General features: G+C 42.2%; 1 protein-coding gene across 2 annotated transcripts in view; it reads left to right on the top strand.

Annotated features, from left to right (window-relative positions):
- Positions 1-15,991, top strand: part of NRIP2 (nuclear receptor interacting protein 2) — a 137,931-nt gene that overhangs the window by 82,992 nt on the left and 38,948 nt on the right. For both annotated transcript variants that reach the window (XM_030214283.1, XM_030214284.1), the window contains exon 3: positions 7,482-7,564. In XM_030214283.1, coding sequence (XP_030070143.1) covers positions 7,482-7,564 — 83 coding nt within the window. The remainder of the gene's footprint in view (positions 1-7,481; positions 7,565-15,991) is intronic.

The following is a 15,991-nucleotide window of genomic DNA, read 5'->3' as shown; positions in this document are numbered from 1 at the left end:
CTCTTCTCCCCTCCGTATTGGTAGGTCCCGTTCTATCCAATTCTGGGTTAAGGACTGCGTTAAAGTCACCCCCCATTATTAAAGGGCCCTGCACAAATAAGGCTAGCAAATTCTTCACTCTAGTAAAGAACTCTGCCTGCCCACTGTTGGGGGCATATACAGATGCTATTGTTAAGTCAACCTGGTCTATTTGGACATGTAAGAATATAAACCGCCCTCCCGGGTCTTTTTTTATTCGTAGCACCTTTACCGCTACTGCTGAGTGGAACATTACAGCCACCCCTCTTTTTTTGGAGGCCTCAGATGAAGCACAATAGACCCCAGGGTATCCCGAGCAGGAGAGAAGTTTTTCATGCTTGCTTCGGAGGTGCGTCTCCTGCAGGAGAACCACATGTGGTTTCAATTGTTGTAGCTCTTTATAGAGCTTCTGCCTCTTTTGGGGCATATTCAAACCTTTGACATTATAGGATACTATTTTTAATTCAGTACTCATTGTTCAAGGTGTAGATAGTATGCAACTTTGATATTAACAGCAGCTTTACAGTCCAGTTTGTACCACAATATGAGCGTAAGAACATTTCAGTCTCCCAGCATATAGTACAGTCTATACATAAGTTCCTTTCAGTCACCCCATCCCCCCCTTCTTTAACCTTGCCCCAAGATCCCTTTCGTAATCGCTTCCCTCCCTCCTCCCACTGTTCTCCCCCCTTCCCTACCCTCCCTTTTTGTTCCCAACCTTTAAATTCCCTCCTCGTTCCCCCATTCCCACCAGGTCTACCTGATTCCATCCCCCCACCAGACAGTGCCTTAGGCACCGAATGGGTTATCAGAGAAAGAAACCTCTCCGATCAGATTGGCTACCCTTCCCCCTCCCCTACAAAACACAGCTCCCCCTCTCTTTAGATTTATTACTCATGATGCTATTCATCCGTGGCACACCCACCCCTTATGGGAGCATATATCACTTGAAAACTTTCCCACTTCCAGATATTTTGATAAGTCCCATTATGCAGACATCAGTACTTATAACAGAGTTTACCAGTGTACAAACCAATTCAGTTCCTTTATTTCTGATTCTTCTGACCCACACGCTTCCATTTCTGCAAGCGAGCTTTCGTGGAAGGCGCTATCTCTGTTGGCAGCGCAGGTGTCGGGGTCAGGCCTGCTTCGTGTAAGATCTGCCATGCTTCAGAGACCCGGCGAAGCCGGAGCTGTTTGCCTTTTAATTCAAAACATACAGCAAAGGGAAAGCTCCAGCGATATGCAATTTTTTCTTTATTTAGGATCTCCAGGACTGGTTTCATTGCCCTCCTTTGAGCCAGCGTGTATAATGAAAGGTCTTGAAACACTGTAATCCGCGCTTCTTTATATTCTAGCGTGGTCAGTTGGCGAGCCCGCTGCCAGACCCGTTCCTTAAATGTGAATGATGTAAAGCGCACAATTATATCTCTAGGCCTGTTTGCCATTGTTTTACCCAGTGCCCTGTGTGCACGATCTATCTCCAACTCTCCAGGGGTGTAGCTCTCTCCCATGATGTGCTCGCAGAGAGTTCGCACGACAGTTGGGATATCTTCGCCGCCGCCATTTTCAGGTACTCCCCGAAATCTCAAATTGTGTCTGCGCCCTCTATTTTCTAAATCATCCAGCTTATATTGTAGCTCCTCAGCCTGGTCAGCCAGTTGACCGATGCGTGCGTCCATGGCCGCGTTAGCCTCTGCTTGCTCGTCGGCTCTCTCTTCTAGTGTCACCACGCGGCCTCCCAGCTCCCGTAGATCCATGCTAATGGAGTCCACGTGTTCCAGAATTTCCACCCTGGATGCCTTAATTTCTTCGCGTATTGCTTCAAGGCATTTCGCTAGATCTTTAGGGTAACTTTTCTTTTTAAGCGCCGAACTTCGCCGGTCCACGTGGGAAGACGCAGTGTCAGAGTCTGATGATTGCCGCTGCTCCGGAGAAGCATGGCGCGACAGGCCTTTCGCCGTCTGCCTTGTCGAGTGGCGCTCTCCCTCCCGCGTCTGCGAAGTCGTGATTTTGCTCATTATGTGGAGCGGGTTATTCCAACCTTGTCCACCCGATTTGGCACTTGATTTGTGATGGGGCACCACAGAAAACAGCTCTATTCAGCGGGGAAGTGCAGGAGCAAGAGTTTTAGGCAGCCATCTAATCTCGTGACGTCACTTCCTCCCAGCCTCTGAACCATTTTAAGATGCTACCTGTGATTCCCATTTATTCAAGGTTCCATAGTAGGGGAGTATGGTCTACTAGGTCAAATGCTGAAGAAAGATCAAATTGGAGTAGCAGTGCACTTTTTCCTTCACTTAACAGTAGTCGGACATGGTCTAGCATGGAGCTCAGAACTGTTTCTGTGCTAAAAGCACACAGAACCCTGATTGAGATGGTGGAAGAATATCATGCAAGTTCAATAAATGAGTGAGCTGTAGGGTTACCATTCCCTCCATTACTTTGATGAAGAATGGAATGGAGGCTACCGGTCTGTAGTTTGTAATCAATTGTTTAGGTTGGTTGGGTTCCTTTGGTATTGGTGTGATTATTATTTTGGCCAGACTTGGGGAAATAATCTTTGTGACAGTTGCTGATTGATCCATGAGAGGACATGGTGTGGAATGTTGGTGGAGCAGTTTTCATTAAGTGGGGAGAGCATATGTCTAGTATGCAGTGGGAGGGAGCATACTTTGAGAATAGTTTAGAAACTGCAGACCATTGTGTGTTATCAAATTCCTTCTAGGTTGTTAGCAGGGGTGCCTTCTTTGGGGGGGTGGGGAAACTAGTGAGTCAAAGTTTTTGTCGGTGGTAGGGGGAAGACTGGTTCTAAGCTTATTCACCTTCTCTTGGAAATATGTGGCTAGTTGGTTTGGTGAGGGGAGTTTCTCTGTCGCATGCTATTCAGGTTTGGAAGGCGTAGTAAGTGAGGTGACAATGGAGAATAGTTGTTTCATATTACTTCCATCTTTTTGGATCAGCTCCAAGTAATATTTTTGACTAAGTTGTAGATTGTTTTTGTAGATGTGGACTGCTGTTTATCAGTTGGCCCTGGATAGATTGGATTTCTCTTTAATCCATTTGCGTTCAAGTTTTCTGCATTTGAATTTTAGTTTCAAAAGGTCTAGAGTGAGCCATCTGTCACTTTTCTGTAACAGCTTAGTTTTGGAATGGAGGGGGGCTATCTCATCCAGAATTTTGAGGCCAATTTTTGGCCAGTCAATTTCTAAATCAAGTATTTTGTCTTCAGACAGATTTAGTAGTACTGTATCTCAGAAGGTCTTGGGTTCTGTTCTCCCTCTGGATATAGCGTGTTGTTGTTGTTGTAGGTTGGAGTTTTTCTTGAAGTGGTTCCAATTGATTGTAAAGGAGCATCTGTAGTGGTGAGACCATAATGATTCTTCTCAGCAAACATCTGATAGGCTAATAGTTGGGTTCTTGTTTCCATTATCACTGAAGGTGACCAGATCTAGTTGGTGACCCTTACTATGTGTTGGTGTGGGGGGAGGTATCGCATAGTTTAGAGAGGACAGGAAAGTGCAGAGATCAGTTCTGCTGGTGTCTGACAGGTTTTCTATAGGGACATCAGTGTCACCGAGTAGTAGATTATAGGGGCTTTCCAATTAGTTGTTTGAGACAAATTCACAGAATTGGGTGTAAGCTTTGGGCCATTTATTGGGTGGACCGTAGCATAGTATGCATGTTAGATAGTCTTTTGATGAGGGGTCTTTCAGGTGGCATGCAAGGATCTCTAGATCTGGAGTTAGGAATGAGTCGGTAAGCAAAATCGAATATGTTTTTATTTATGAGGGCAATGCCCCCTCCTTTTTTACTGTTCCAGCATACTGTGATGGCTTTATATCCTGTAGCAGTTAATTCTTTGATTTGAGGCTCTACTTCAGAGAATAACCATGTTTCTGTTAGGAAGAGGCATCCCGACTGGCATTCCTCTTGCTAGTCTTTTAGGAGTGGTATTTTGTTGTCCACTGACCTGAGGAAGTAGCAGGGAATGGGAATAGAGGATGAGTTGTAGGTTTTTTTATGTTATATCTGTAGGAGAGATTGGCCTTGGTCTTTTGATCTTAGGACAGGTTTGTTTTTGTACTTTTTTGAAAGTTTTTAGTTAGAGGTGGTTCACAAAATTTCAATAGGGTTCTGTAGGAGTTTGATTCCAGTTGGGTAGGTAGGGGTGTGCTGGAAGGTGGTTGTAATGATATGCTAGGTTGAGAGATTGGGTAAGGGGCTACTGTCTACAACCAGTGAGGATTAGGAGTAGAGAAGTGTCAGGGATTACTGCTTCAGTAGAGAGGTTATGTGGTGCTATTATAGATTAGTTTGAAATTTGGGATCTCTCAAGATATTTTTTTTTAATAGTGTGTGTGTGTATATGGGAGTCTGGAATGTTTGTGTTTGTGTATGTGTGGAGCTAGTCTATCAACATTTGTCTGTATGTGTGTGTATGTGTGGAAGTCTGGGGTGTTTGTGTTTGAGTATGTGTGGAGCTAGGCTACCTACATAAGTACATAAGTATTGCCATACTGGGACAGACCAAAGGTCCATTAAGCCCAGCATCCTGTCTCCAACAGTGGCCAATCCAGGTCACAAACACCTGGCAAGATCCCAAAAAAGTACAAAACATTTTATACTGCTTTTCCCCGAAATAGTGGATTTTCCCCAAGCCCATTTAATAATGGTCTATGGACTTTTCCTTTAGGAATCCATCGAAGCCCTTTTTAAAGTCCGCCAAGCCAAACGCCTTTACCACATTCTCTGGCAATGAATTCCAGAGTTTAATTACACGTTCAGTGAAGAAAGATTTTCTCTGATTTGTTTTAAATTTACTACATTGTAGCTTCATCGCATGCTCCCTAATCCTAGTATTTTTAGAAAGCGTAAACAGATGCTTCACATCTACCCGGTCAACTCCACCCATTATATTATAGACCTCTATCATATTTCCCTTTAGCCGCCATTTCTCCAAGCTGAAGAGCCCTAGCCGCTTTAGCCTTTCCTTATAGGGAAGTCATCCCATCCCCTTTACCATTTTCGTCGCCCTTCTCTGCACCTTTTCTAATTCCACTATATCTTTTTTGAGATGTGGCGACCAGAATTGAACATAATATTCGAAGTGCGGTCGCACCATGGAGCAATAAAAAGGCATTATGACATCCTCATTTTTGTTTTCCATTCTTTTCCTAATAATACCTAACATTCTATTTGCTTTCTTAGCCGCAGCAGCACACTGAGCAGAAGGTTTCAACGTATCATCAACGACGACACCTAGATCCCTTTCTTGGTCCGTGACTCCTAACGTGAAACTTTGCATGACGTAGCTATAATTTGGGTTCCTCTTTCCCACATGCATCACTTTGCACTTGCTCACATTAAACGTCATCTGCCATTTAGACACCCAGTCTTCCAGGCTCATAAGGTCCTCTTGTAATTTTTTCACAATTCTCCTGCGATTTAATGACTTTGAATAACTTTGTGTCATCAGCAAATTTAATTACCTCACTAGTTACTCCCATCTCTAGGTCATTTATAAATATGTTAAAAAGCAGCGGTCCCAGCACAGACCCCTGGGGAACCCCACTAACTACCCTTCTCCATTGAGAATACTATCCATTTAACCCTACTCTCTGTTTTCTATTTTTAACCAGTTTTTAATCCACAATAGGACAGAACCTCCTATCCCATGACTTTCCAATTTCCTCTGTAGTCTTTCATGAGGTACTTTTCAAACGCCTTCTGAAAATCCAGATACACAATATCAACCGGCTCACCTTTATCCACATGTTTGTTCACCCCTTTCAAAGAAATGTAGTAGGGTGAGGCGGTTGATATTGTGTATCTGGATTTTCAGAAGGCGTTTGAAAAGTACCTCATGAAAGACTACAGAGGAAATTGGAATGTCATTTGACTTGACATTCCTTATACTGTTTCTTATTATGTTCAGTTGGTTCCTTTTGATATTTTCTTTAGGATTTTCTTTTACCTCTAATAGCTTCCTTCACCTCACTTTTTAACCATGCTGGCTGTAGTTTGTTCTTCCGTTCTCCTTTTTTAATACGCGGAATATATTTGGCCTGGGCTTCTAGGGTGATGTTTTTGAACAGCATCCATGCCTGATGTAAATTTTTGACCCTCGCAGCCGCTCCTCTAAGTTTTTTTTCCACCGTTCTTCTCATTTTATCATAGTCTCCTTTTTTAAAGTTAAATGCTAACGTATTTGATTTCCTATGTATACTTACTTCAATGTCTGCCTAGGTTGCTGGTTATCTATGGCGGATGTTTTCCTTCATGTTGGTGTTACACTGCAGCTTAGAGGGTGCAGCAAGATGGTGTCGCTGCTGTGTTCCATGTGTTTGCCCAGTTTCTCTACCTCAGTTGCATTGGTGAGGGCTTTGGTTTCGGCTCTTTGGGGCTAGACTGGATTTCCTGTCTTTCCTTTTTCTTTTTAGTGGTTGCACTGGATGTCTTGGTGTCTGCGCGCCACTTCCTGGGAAGCTAAGAAACCTCTATTGTGAGATCTAGTTAGTTGGGGACTCCATCTCGGGTTGCTTGCAGTAACATCTGTCAGAACACTGTTAGAACTTTTTTTTTATTTCAAATATTTTATTAAAAATGTTGTGATAAAAATACATTATAGAATATAATAAGTAAGAAACAGGAAATAATTAACCAGTTAGCAATAACCAAAAAGTGAAGAGGATGCTATAATTCCATACCAAGAAAAGTATGACTAATGCTGAAATATCTTTTATGCTAACACTAGGGTTACTATAAAACCCAGGTTGGCTCAATCTGTCCTTCTTTTTCTGGAGCCTAGCTAACACCAAGGTCTGTGCAAGGCCTGCCAGTGCCTTGAAAAGCAGAGCTGGTGTCTTTGACCTGTCTTGCACCAGAAGTCCCCAGGAGCAGATTGAGGACTCCCCACTCTTCCCCCATGCCTGTCTTCTGCAATCCCAGCTAAATGCTATGATTACTTTCTAACTGTGCTGACTGTCACCTGCTATGATTACCTGTGAAACAGCTGTGTAACACCTTTATGTTGTGATTTCTGATTTATAATGTATAATTGACTACACAGATATGACATCATTGATTACCAATAAAAGATTGGGAACTCTCTCCTTTTATCTTATAAGTATGATTTACATTCTCAAGGTGTCTGAATTGAAATATATGCTCCCCGCATATGAGAAATGCAAAGAACCGTTAGCTGTGGCCCTATCTAGCTTATCTGTGGCCCTAGCAGAGTAATGCAAGTATATTAAGTATAACTTAGGAATCAATTCCCAAAAAAGGTACACTAGATCAGCAAGAAACTAAGAATAAAAAAAGGAGGCTGACATTACATTGAACTCAAACTTGTTTGTGATAATGTGTGATATAAATGTCACAAATAAATAAATAAGACACTGAAACCGATTTGTTTCTGTACTAGGACACCTTTTCATATCTCTCCTGCTTTTTTCCAGTGCCACAACCAGGACCTGAGAGCTGTGGTTAATACAGGCTACCAGAGGAACCTCATCTCCAGGAGCTGTGTAACTAGACTAGGGTAAGAAATGGAGCAAAATGTTCTTAATAGTTGAAGAGCTAGGTTACACATGTGAGATTAATACCTGCCCATAACACTATGTTACTTACACATTAACAGCAATCTGTTGTAATTACTCTGGCAGAGGAACTACACTAGAATAATGTGTCCACTTGTGTTGTCTAGAATTATGGAAGCCAAAAAACTGAAAGGATAGAGACAAGCTAGAGGTGATCTACAGAAAGGCTAAGGAAAGGCTAAGACTTCAGCAGGGTCAATACTGAAAGCCATATGAGACGAGACTTAAAGACCTAATTATATGGCTTGATGTAATAATGTTCTACCATGTTAGCATGCAATACATGGTATATATTATTTAAAATAGGACCTGTGATACATACCACATGTCATTGCATGCCGACATGATAGCAGACATCATTTCATGAGGCTGTATGTATACCCTTAGAGCAGTTTCTGGGGCCAGTCCTAGAATACTCCCTAGCCAGTCTGGTTTTCAGCATATCCATAATAAATAAACATGAGATAGATTTGCAAGCACCACTTCCATTGTACACAAATTTATCTCATGCATATTCATTATGGAAACTAGACTAGCTAAGGGCTATTCCAGAGCCAGCTTGAGAAACACTGCTCTAGAGGAGAAGAGAGACAGAAGGATGTGATAGAAATAGTCAAATACCTCAAAGGTATAAATCGGGTACTGGAAGCAAACCTTTTTTCAAAGGGAAAAATGCTCTAGAACAGTGGTTATCAGCCTTGTCCAAGAGACACAGATAACCACTCACACTGTCAGAACACCCACAGTGAACATGCATGAGATAGATCTACATACAGTAGAGGTAGTGCAAGCAACTTTATCTCATATGTATTCATTGTGGATATCCTGAAAACCTGACTGGCTAGGTGTAGCCCAAGGACTGTCTTGAGAACCCCCTGCTCTAGAACAAGAAGTCACAGTTTGGAGCTCCAAGGGGGCAGACTTAGGAGCAGCATCAGAAAATATTTCTTCATGGAAAGAATGGTGGATACATGGAATGGATTCCTGGGGAGATGGTGGCAGCAACAACAAAAAAACTCACAAAATTCAAGAAAGCATAAGATCCCTGAGTAGCCTTTCCACTGACTACTCCTTAATAGATTAACACAGTGCATCTCAACTCTATCTTGAAGTAAAACCTAGCTAGCCATGTTTTCAGGATTACTACAATGAATATGCACTTATATATATTGGAGATTGGAAAAAGAGGGACTGCTTTGAGAGGGTGGAAGGGGGATTGGAGGGGCTGAGGAGCAGTTTGACCTCTATGCATGTCCCAAGATATACTGCCCATTCAAAGGTTCAAACTGATAATCTAAATTAGAAAGGAAACGTAGGAGGAAGTTACATCACAAATAGCAACAAAAGAGAGAAAAGGTGCAGTCAAGCAGTGTTGATGACCCAGCTATCCTTCTAGAGTCAGACAAGGGTGAACCATATGTTGTTCTAGAGTGACCCCCCCAACACCCGTACAGACGAACCGAAAGGTACACTAATATTGTCAAGCAAAACTGGGGCAGGTAGAGTAGGAGCAATTTTCCGTGATAACAGAAGGCCTTTTGATTTATCAGGACTCCATTTTAACTTGTTAAGATGCAACCAATCTACAGTTTTGTTCATTTTTTATTAAAATCAGCAATGGCACTTTGGTCATGGCAGTCCAGGGTGCCCAGGATTTGAATGTCATCTGCATAGAGAAATGGTGTTAAGGTCCAGTGAATGAATAATGTATAATACTGGGGCCAGAAAGATATTAAAAATTGGCTGGGGCCAGCTAGGACCCCTGTGGCACCCCACAGCTATATTCAAAATCTTTAGAACAAGAATCTTGCCAAAGGACTGTATAAGAGTTCCCTGTTAGGAAGGACCGGACCCATATATAACTGTCTTATGCATGTCCCAGCTGACTATCAGCTTGAGCCCATGTAAGATCTGGTAGCCAGCACAGGGACATTTACCAAATATTCAGTGCTGACCATCTGGGCTAATTTAGCCGGTGATTGTCAGCTTTTTAAAAAAATGCTGACCACTGCCGGCTGAATTATCCAAACCTTTTATAAACCTTGCTAAGCTAACTGCTTTTACCACATTCTCTGGCATTTTCTTTTTTCAGATCCCACACTAATTTTTCAGTTAGTGCATGAGACCTGCAGAAATATTAACATGGGGGCATGTATCTCCTCATATTTAGGAGGCGGTAAGTTCTCCTGTGTTAAGTCTGAGTTATCCAGTTAGAGCTTGCTAATATGAATGTGCTTCCATGCCCATTCCCCACCCATGACAAGCCCCCTCTTGAAAAAGTAACAAAAAATAGTGTGTGATAAGTGCATACTGACAGGCAAATTACTGTAAAATGCTCTAACACATTTTGCACTAAGCTTTTTTTTTTCCTGCATTAAGCATGCATTAGCAGTTAATGCCTTTTATTAAAAAAAGCCTCTTAGTTACCCCTTGAAACAAAGAATACAGGTTAGCAAAGCAAGTGAGAGACTGAGGTCTAACGCAATGCATTTTTAACAGCTGTAATATGGCTTGTTTAAATCCACTGAGTGCAGTATCTCGGTCAGGCTGGGAACAGCACTATCACCATAAAGCTGTATTCAATCACAGCACAGACAAAGCAGATTTAAAACTGGGGAAAAATAAATTTAGATAATACTATAACAAATAAAGCTGCATCAAAATTGAGTCTTCTGCTCAATAAATAAATGCAAAAATGCAATTACAAATTGCATAACCACAAATTATTCAGAATAAGGTAGCAGGAGAGACATCGCTTAGGAACAGGAAGAATTAGGGGTTACAGAGGATGGGCAGACTGGATGGGTCATATGGCCTTTATCTGCCGTCATGTTTCTATGTTTCTAAAGCAAAATCCTGTTAAAGTAATCTCTGCAATTTGTGACTCTTTCTGGTTCTTGTCAGTCCTAGGAATAACATAGTCCCTCTTTCCCCAAAGTATGCCAAAAAAACATATTAAAGATAGTGAAAGGAACTACATTTTCCAGAAGTCTATGGAGCTGACATCATTTAAAGAATTAATGTAGGACATTACTTTTAAAAAACAGATTCAACTAAAAGTACATATTAAGGCAGGGGTTCTCAACCCAGTCCTCGGGATACACCTAGCTAGTCAAGTTTTTAGGATATCCTCAATGAATATGCATGAGATAAGTTTACATGCCCTACCTCTCCACTCTATGCAAATCAATGTCATGTATATTCATTGAAAACCTGACTGACTAGGTGTGTCCCAAGGACTGAGTTGAGAACCCCTGCATTAAGGGGGAGAGTCAATGAAAGCTGCCCAAAGTTAGGCACAGAGATGATCTGCACTAAGCTAGTATTCTGCATCCAGCGTAATTTATAAAATCTTAGCGCACATTTCATGCCTAACCTTGGGTGGAAGCATTTTTGCCTGCCAAAGGCTGGTGTAAATGTTCATGCCCAATGAATACGTAATCACAAAAGAGAGGGCCTTTTACAAAGCTGTGCTAGCATTTTTAGCTCACAGTAAAAATCAGCTGGCGGTGAACGCCGAGATGCCCATATGGACATCTCAGCACTTACCGCTAGCTGATATTAACTGTGAGCTAAAAACGCTAGCGTGGCTTTATAACAGATCCCCTAAGTGCTTGTTAAGGCCAATAATTGATTATCACCTAATTAGTTTACATGTAGATCTGTGATCCAAGCCCAAAATTGAGAACCCAACTTTAGGTGACCTATACAGAATCTAGGGGTAAATACACAATGACATGCTTTACAAACTCAAGTTACCATACGTATACACACACACACATTAACCGTTTATTAGGGCAGCTGAAATCTAACTCTGTTTACCAAAAACAACCAAACTTTTAAATCTGACACAACCAATTGTAAATGTAGACTAAAACCTGCATTCCATCCAAATGAACAAAGAATTTACAACTTCTCTCTGAGCTGTTAGAGTTATCAAGCAGAGGATGTACCACTGTGTTTCAATTAACTTGATATTCACATTTCTCCTAACAGTTCTGTCTAACTTTATTAAAGGCATCACAGAAATACAGCTTTTAAAATTAGCATAATTGCATTTATCAGCAAAGCAAAGCCAGCAAGCAAAGTATTAACAGCCAACATTTATTGTTCTGTCCTTTTTTAATTTTAATTTTTTTACAAAGATAAACCAAACAACTGCCTTACTCAGGAATTGGGATTATTTTCTTATTTATTCCTCCTCAGGACCCAACTTGTTTTTTCTACTTGAAAATAGCACTATATGAGCTGTTGTGTTCTTCCCAAATATGTCTTATATTTTCTTCAACCTCCAAGCTATTAATCTCTTGAAGGTGTTAAACCAGGGGTTCTCAACCCAATCCTTAGGACACACCTAGCCGGTCAGGTTTTCAGGATACCCACAGTGAATCTGCATGCACTGTTCTATGCAAATGTATCTCATACATATTCATTGTGGAGGTCCTGAAAGCCTGACTGGCTAGGTGTGTCCCAAGGACCGAGTTGAGAACCCCTTGCTAACAGATGACAACACACTTTGGGACCCCTCCCCAGCTTGGTGATTGCAGTGAGCTACACTCTGTATGCCCTTCAACCCCACCCCTTCAAGTAATTGTTTACACTGTTTCATATTTTTTTTCTCTCTGACACACCAGTTCACGGAGACAGACACGGAGTTTATGATGAAAGACTCTACACAAAACCAGACATGTAACTTACAGCTAGCGAATTAGTCCGTTGCCTTGTACAGTGCACGTCGGATAAGCACATGCTCTGTAATTGCATGCCGTACTTCGGTCCCGTTTTTGGTGCAATCAATTTCTATGGGGACAAACTTTGGTTTAGCGCACCAGTGATAAGTGTAAGATTCACTTATATGCATGGTTTAACACCACTCCTCTGCAGGAAAGACTCCGCATAAGCGCACTCAAGGAATATGGAAGCCGATTGGCACGTGACAAAGGGGCAATAAATTCGAAATCTCATTTAGGCTCTTAGGTAGAAAGCTGAAATCCAGATCCTCCAGGGTAGCATTTTCTGAAATGCTACCTGTGCCACGCGCAGGGCCCAAGAGACAGGCAGAGCTCCAGAGTCTCAATGCGTGGATGAGACGATGGTGCAGGGAGGAGGGCTTTAGATTTGTTAGGAACTGGGCAACATTCTGGGGAAGGGGGAGCCTATTCCGAAAGGATGGGCTCCATCTTAACCAGAGTGGGACCAGGCTGCTGGCATCGGCGTTTAAGAAGGAGATAGAGCAGCTTTTAAACTAGAAATGGGGGGAAGGCCGACAGTCGCTCAAAAGAGCATGGTTCGGGATAAGGTATCTTTCAAAGATATCACCATAACAGGGAAGATAGAGTATCCTGATAGTGAGGTTGCAAAAGAGATTGTAGTAGATCGGGTATCTTTAAATAACAATAAAAATCAGACAAAAGATTGCCAATTAATACTGTCAAGTACTAAGCATGATGTACTTAGGAACAACAAACATAGTTTGAAATGTCTATATGCGAATGTCAGGAGCCTAAGAAATAAGATGGGGGAGTTGGAATATATTGCACTAAATGAAAAATTAGATATAATAGGCATCTCTGAGACCTGGTGGAAGGAGGATAACCAGTGGGACACTGTCATACCGGGGTACAAATTATATCATAGTGATAGGGTGAATCGGATTGGTGGAGGGGTAGCATTGTATATTAACGAGAGCCTTGAATCAAATAGATTGAAAATTCTGCAGGAAACAAAACACTCCTTGGAATCACTGTGGATTGAAATTCCATGTGCAAAGGGGAAAAGGATAGTGATAGGAGTGTACTACCGTCCGCCTGGCCAGAACGAACAGACGGATGCGGAAATGTTAAAGGAAATCAGGGACGCAAACAAACTGGGCAACACAATAATAATGGGGGATTTCAATTACCCGCATATAGACTGGGTTAATGTAACATCTGTACACGCAAGGGACATAAGATTTCTTGATGAAATCAAGGACAGCTTCATGGAACAGCTAGTTCAGGAGCCGACAAGAGAAGGAAAAATACTAGACTTAGTCCTTAGTGGTGCTCATGATCTAGTGCAGGGGGTAACGATACGAGGGCCGCTTGATAACAGTGATCATAATATGATCGGTTTTGATATTGGCATTGAAGGAAGTGAAACTAGGAAATCAAGTACGCTAGCGTTTAACTATAGAAAAGGTGATTACGACAAAATGAGAAAATTGGTGAAAAAAAGACTGAAAGGAGCAGCTCGCAGAGTAAAAAACTTGCATCAGGCGTGGATGCTGTTTAAAAACACCATCCTGGAGGTTCAGGACAAATATATTCCACGTATTAGAAAAAAGGGAAAAAAGACTAAACGTCAGCCGGCGTGGCTAAACAGTAAGATAAAGGAAATCATTAGAGCCAAAAAACAATCCTTCAGAAAGTGGAGAAGAGAACCAACTGAAAGTAACAGGATAGATCATAAGGAATGCCAAGCCAAATGCAAAGCGGAGATAAGGAGGGCAAAAAAGGACTTTGAGAAGAAATTAGCGTTGGAAGCAAAAATACATAGTAAAAAATTTTTTAGATACATTAAAAGCAGGAAACCGGCCAAAGAGTCGGTTGGGCCGCTGGACGAAAATGGTGTTAAAGGAGCGATCAAGGAGGACAAAGCCGTAGCGGAGAAATTAAATGAATTCTTTGCTTCGGTCTTCACCGAGGAGGATTTGGGGGGGACACCGGTGCCGGAAAGAATATTTGAAGCGGGGGAGTCGGAGAAACTAAACAAATTCTCTGTAACCTTGGAGGATGTAATGGGTCAGTTCAGCAAGCTGAAGAGTAGTAAATCACCGGGACCTGATGGTATTCATCCCAGAGTATTAATAGAACTAAAAAATGAACTTGCGGAGCTACTGTTAGAAATATGCAATCTGTCCCTAAAATCGAGTGTAGTACCGGAAGACTGGAGGGTAGCCAATGTTACTCCGATTTTTAAGAAGGGTTCCAGAGGAGATCCGGGAAATTATAGACCGGTGAGTCTGACGTCGGTGCCGGGCAAGATGGTGGAGGCTATTATTAAGAATAAAATTGCAGAGCATATACAAAAACATGGACTGATGAGACAAAGTCAGCACGGATTTAGTGAAGGGAAGTCTTGCCTCACCAATCTAATGCATTTTTTTGAGGGGGTAAGCAAACATGTGGACAATGGGGAGCCGGTTGATATTGTATATCTGGATTTTCAGAAGGCATTTGACAAAGTGCCGCACGAAAGACTCCTGAAGAAATTGCAGAGTCATGGAATCGGAGGTAGGGTATTATTATGGATTAAGAACTGGTTGAAAGATAGGAAGCAGAGAGTAGGATTGTGTGGCCAGTATTCTCAGTGGAGGAGGGTAGTTAGTGGGGTCCCGCAGGGGTCTGTGCTGGGTCCGTTGCTTTTTAATGTATTTATAAATGACCTAGAGATGGGAATAACTAGTGAGGTAATTAAATTCGCCGATGACACAAAATTATTCAGGGTCGTCAAGTCGCAGGAGGAATGTGAACGATTACAGGAGGACCTTGCGAGACTGGGAGAATGGGCGTGCAAGTGGCAGATGAAGTTCAATGTTGACAAGTGCAAAGTGATGCATGTGGGTAAGAGGAACCCGAATTATAGCTACGTCTTGCAAGGTTCCGCGTTAGGAGTTACGGATCAAGAAAGGGATCTGGGTGTCGTCGTCGATGATACGCTGAAACCTTCTGCTCAGTGTGCTGCTGCGGCTAGGAAAGCGAATAGAATGTTGGGTGTTATTAGGAAGGGTATGGAGTCCAGGTGTGCGGATGTTATAATGCCGTTGTATCGCTCCATGGTGCGACCGCACCTGGAGTATTGTGTTCAGTACTGGTCTCCGTATCTCAAAAAAGATATAGTAGAATTGGAAAAGGTACAGCGAAGGGCGACCAAAATGATAGTGGGGATGGGACGACTTTCCTATGAAGAGAGGCTGAGAAGGCTAGGGCTTTTCAGCTTGGAGAAGAGACGGCTGAGGGGAGATATGATAGAAGTGTATAAAATAATGAGTGGAATGGATCGGGTGGATGTGAAGCGACTGTTCACGCTATCCAAAAATACTAGGACTAGAGGGCATGAGTTGAAGCTACAGTGTGGTAAATTTAAAACGAATCGGAGAAAATTTTTCTTCACCCAACGTGTAATTAGACTCTGGAATTCATTGCCGGAGAATGTGGTACGGGCGGTTAGCTTGACGGAGTTTAAAAAGGGGTTAGATAGATTCCTAAAGGACAAGTCCATAGACCGCTATTAAATGGACTTGGAAAAATTCCGCATTTTTAGGTATAACTTGTCTGGAATGTTTTTACGTTTGGGGAGCGTGCCAGGTGCCCTTGACCTGGATTGGC

The sequence above is a fragment of the Microcaecilia unicolor genome, chromosome 9 (assembly GCF_901765095.1).
Source record: "Microcaecilia unicolor chromosome 9, aMicUni1.1, whole genome shotgun sequence".
Taxonomy (NCBI): Eukaryota; Metazoa; Chordata; class Amphibia; order Gymnophiona; family Siphonopidae; genus Microcaecilia; species Microcaecilia unicolor.
Note: the sequence above shows the minus strand (reverse complement) of the source record. Positions and strands in the feature narration are given on the sequence as shown.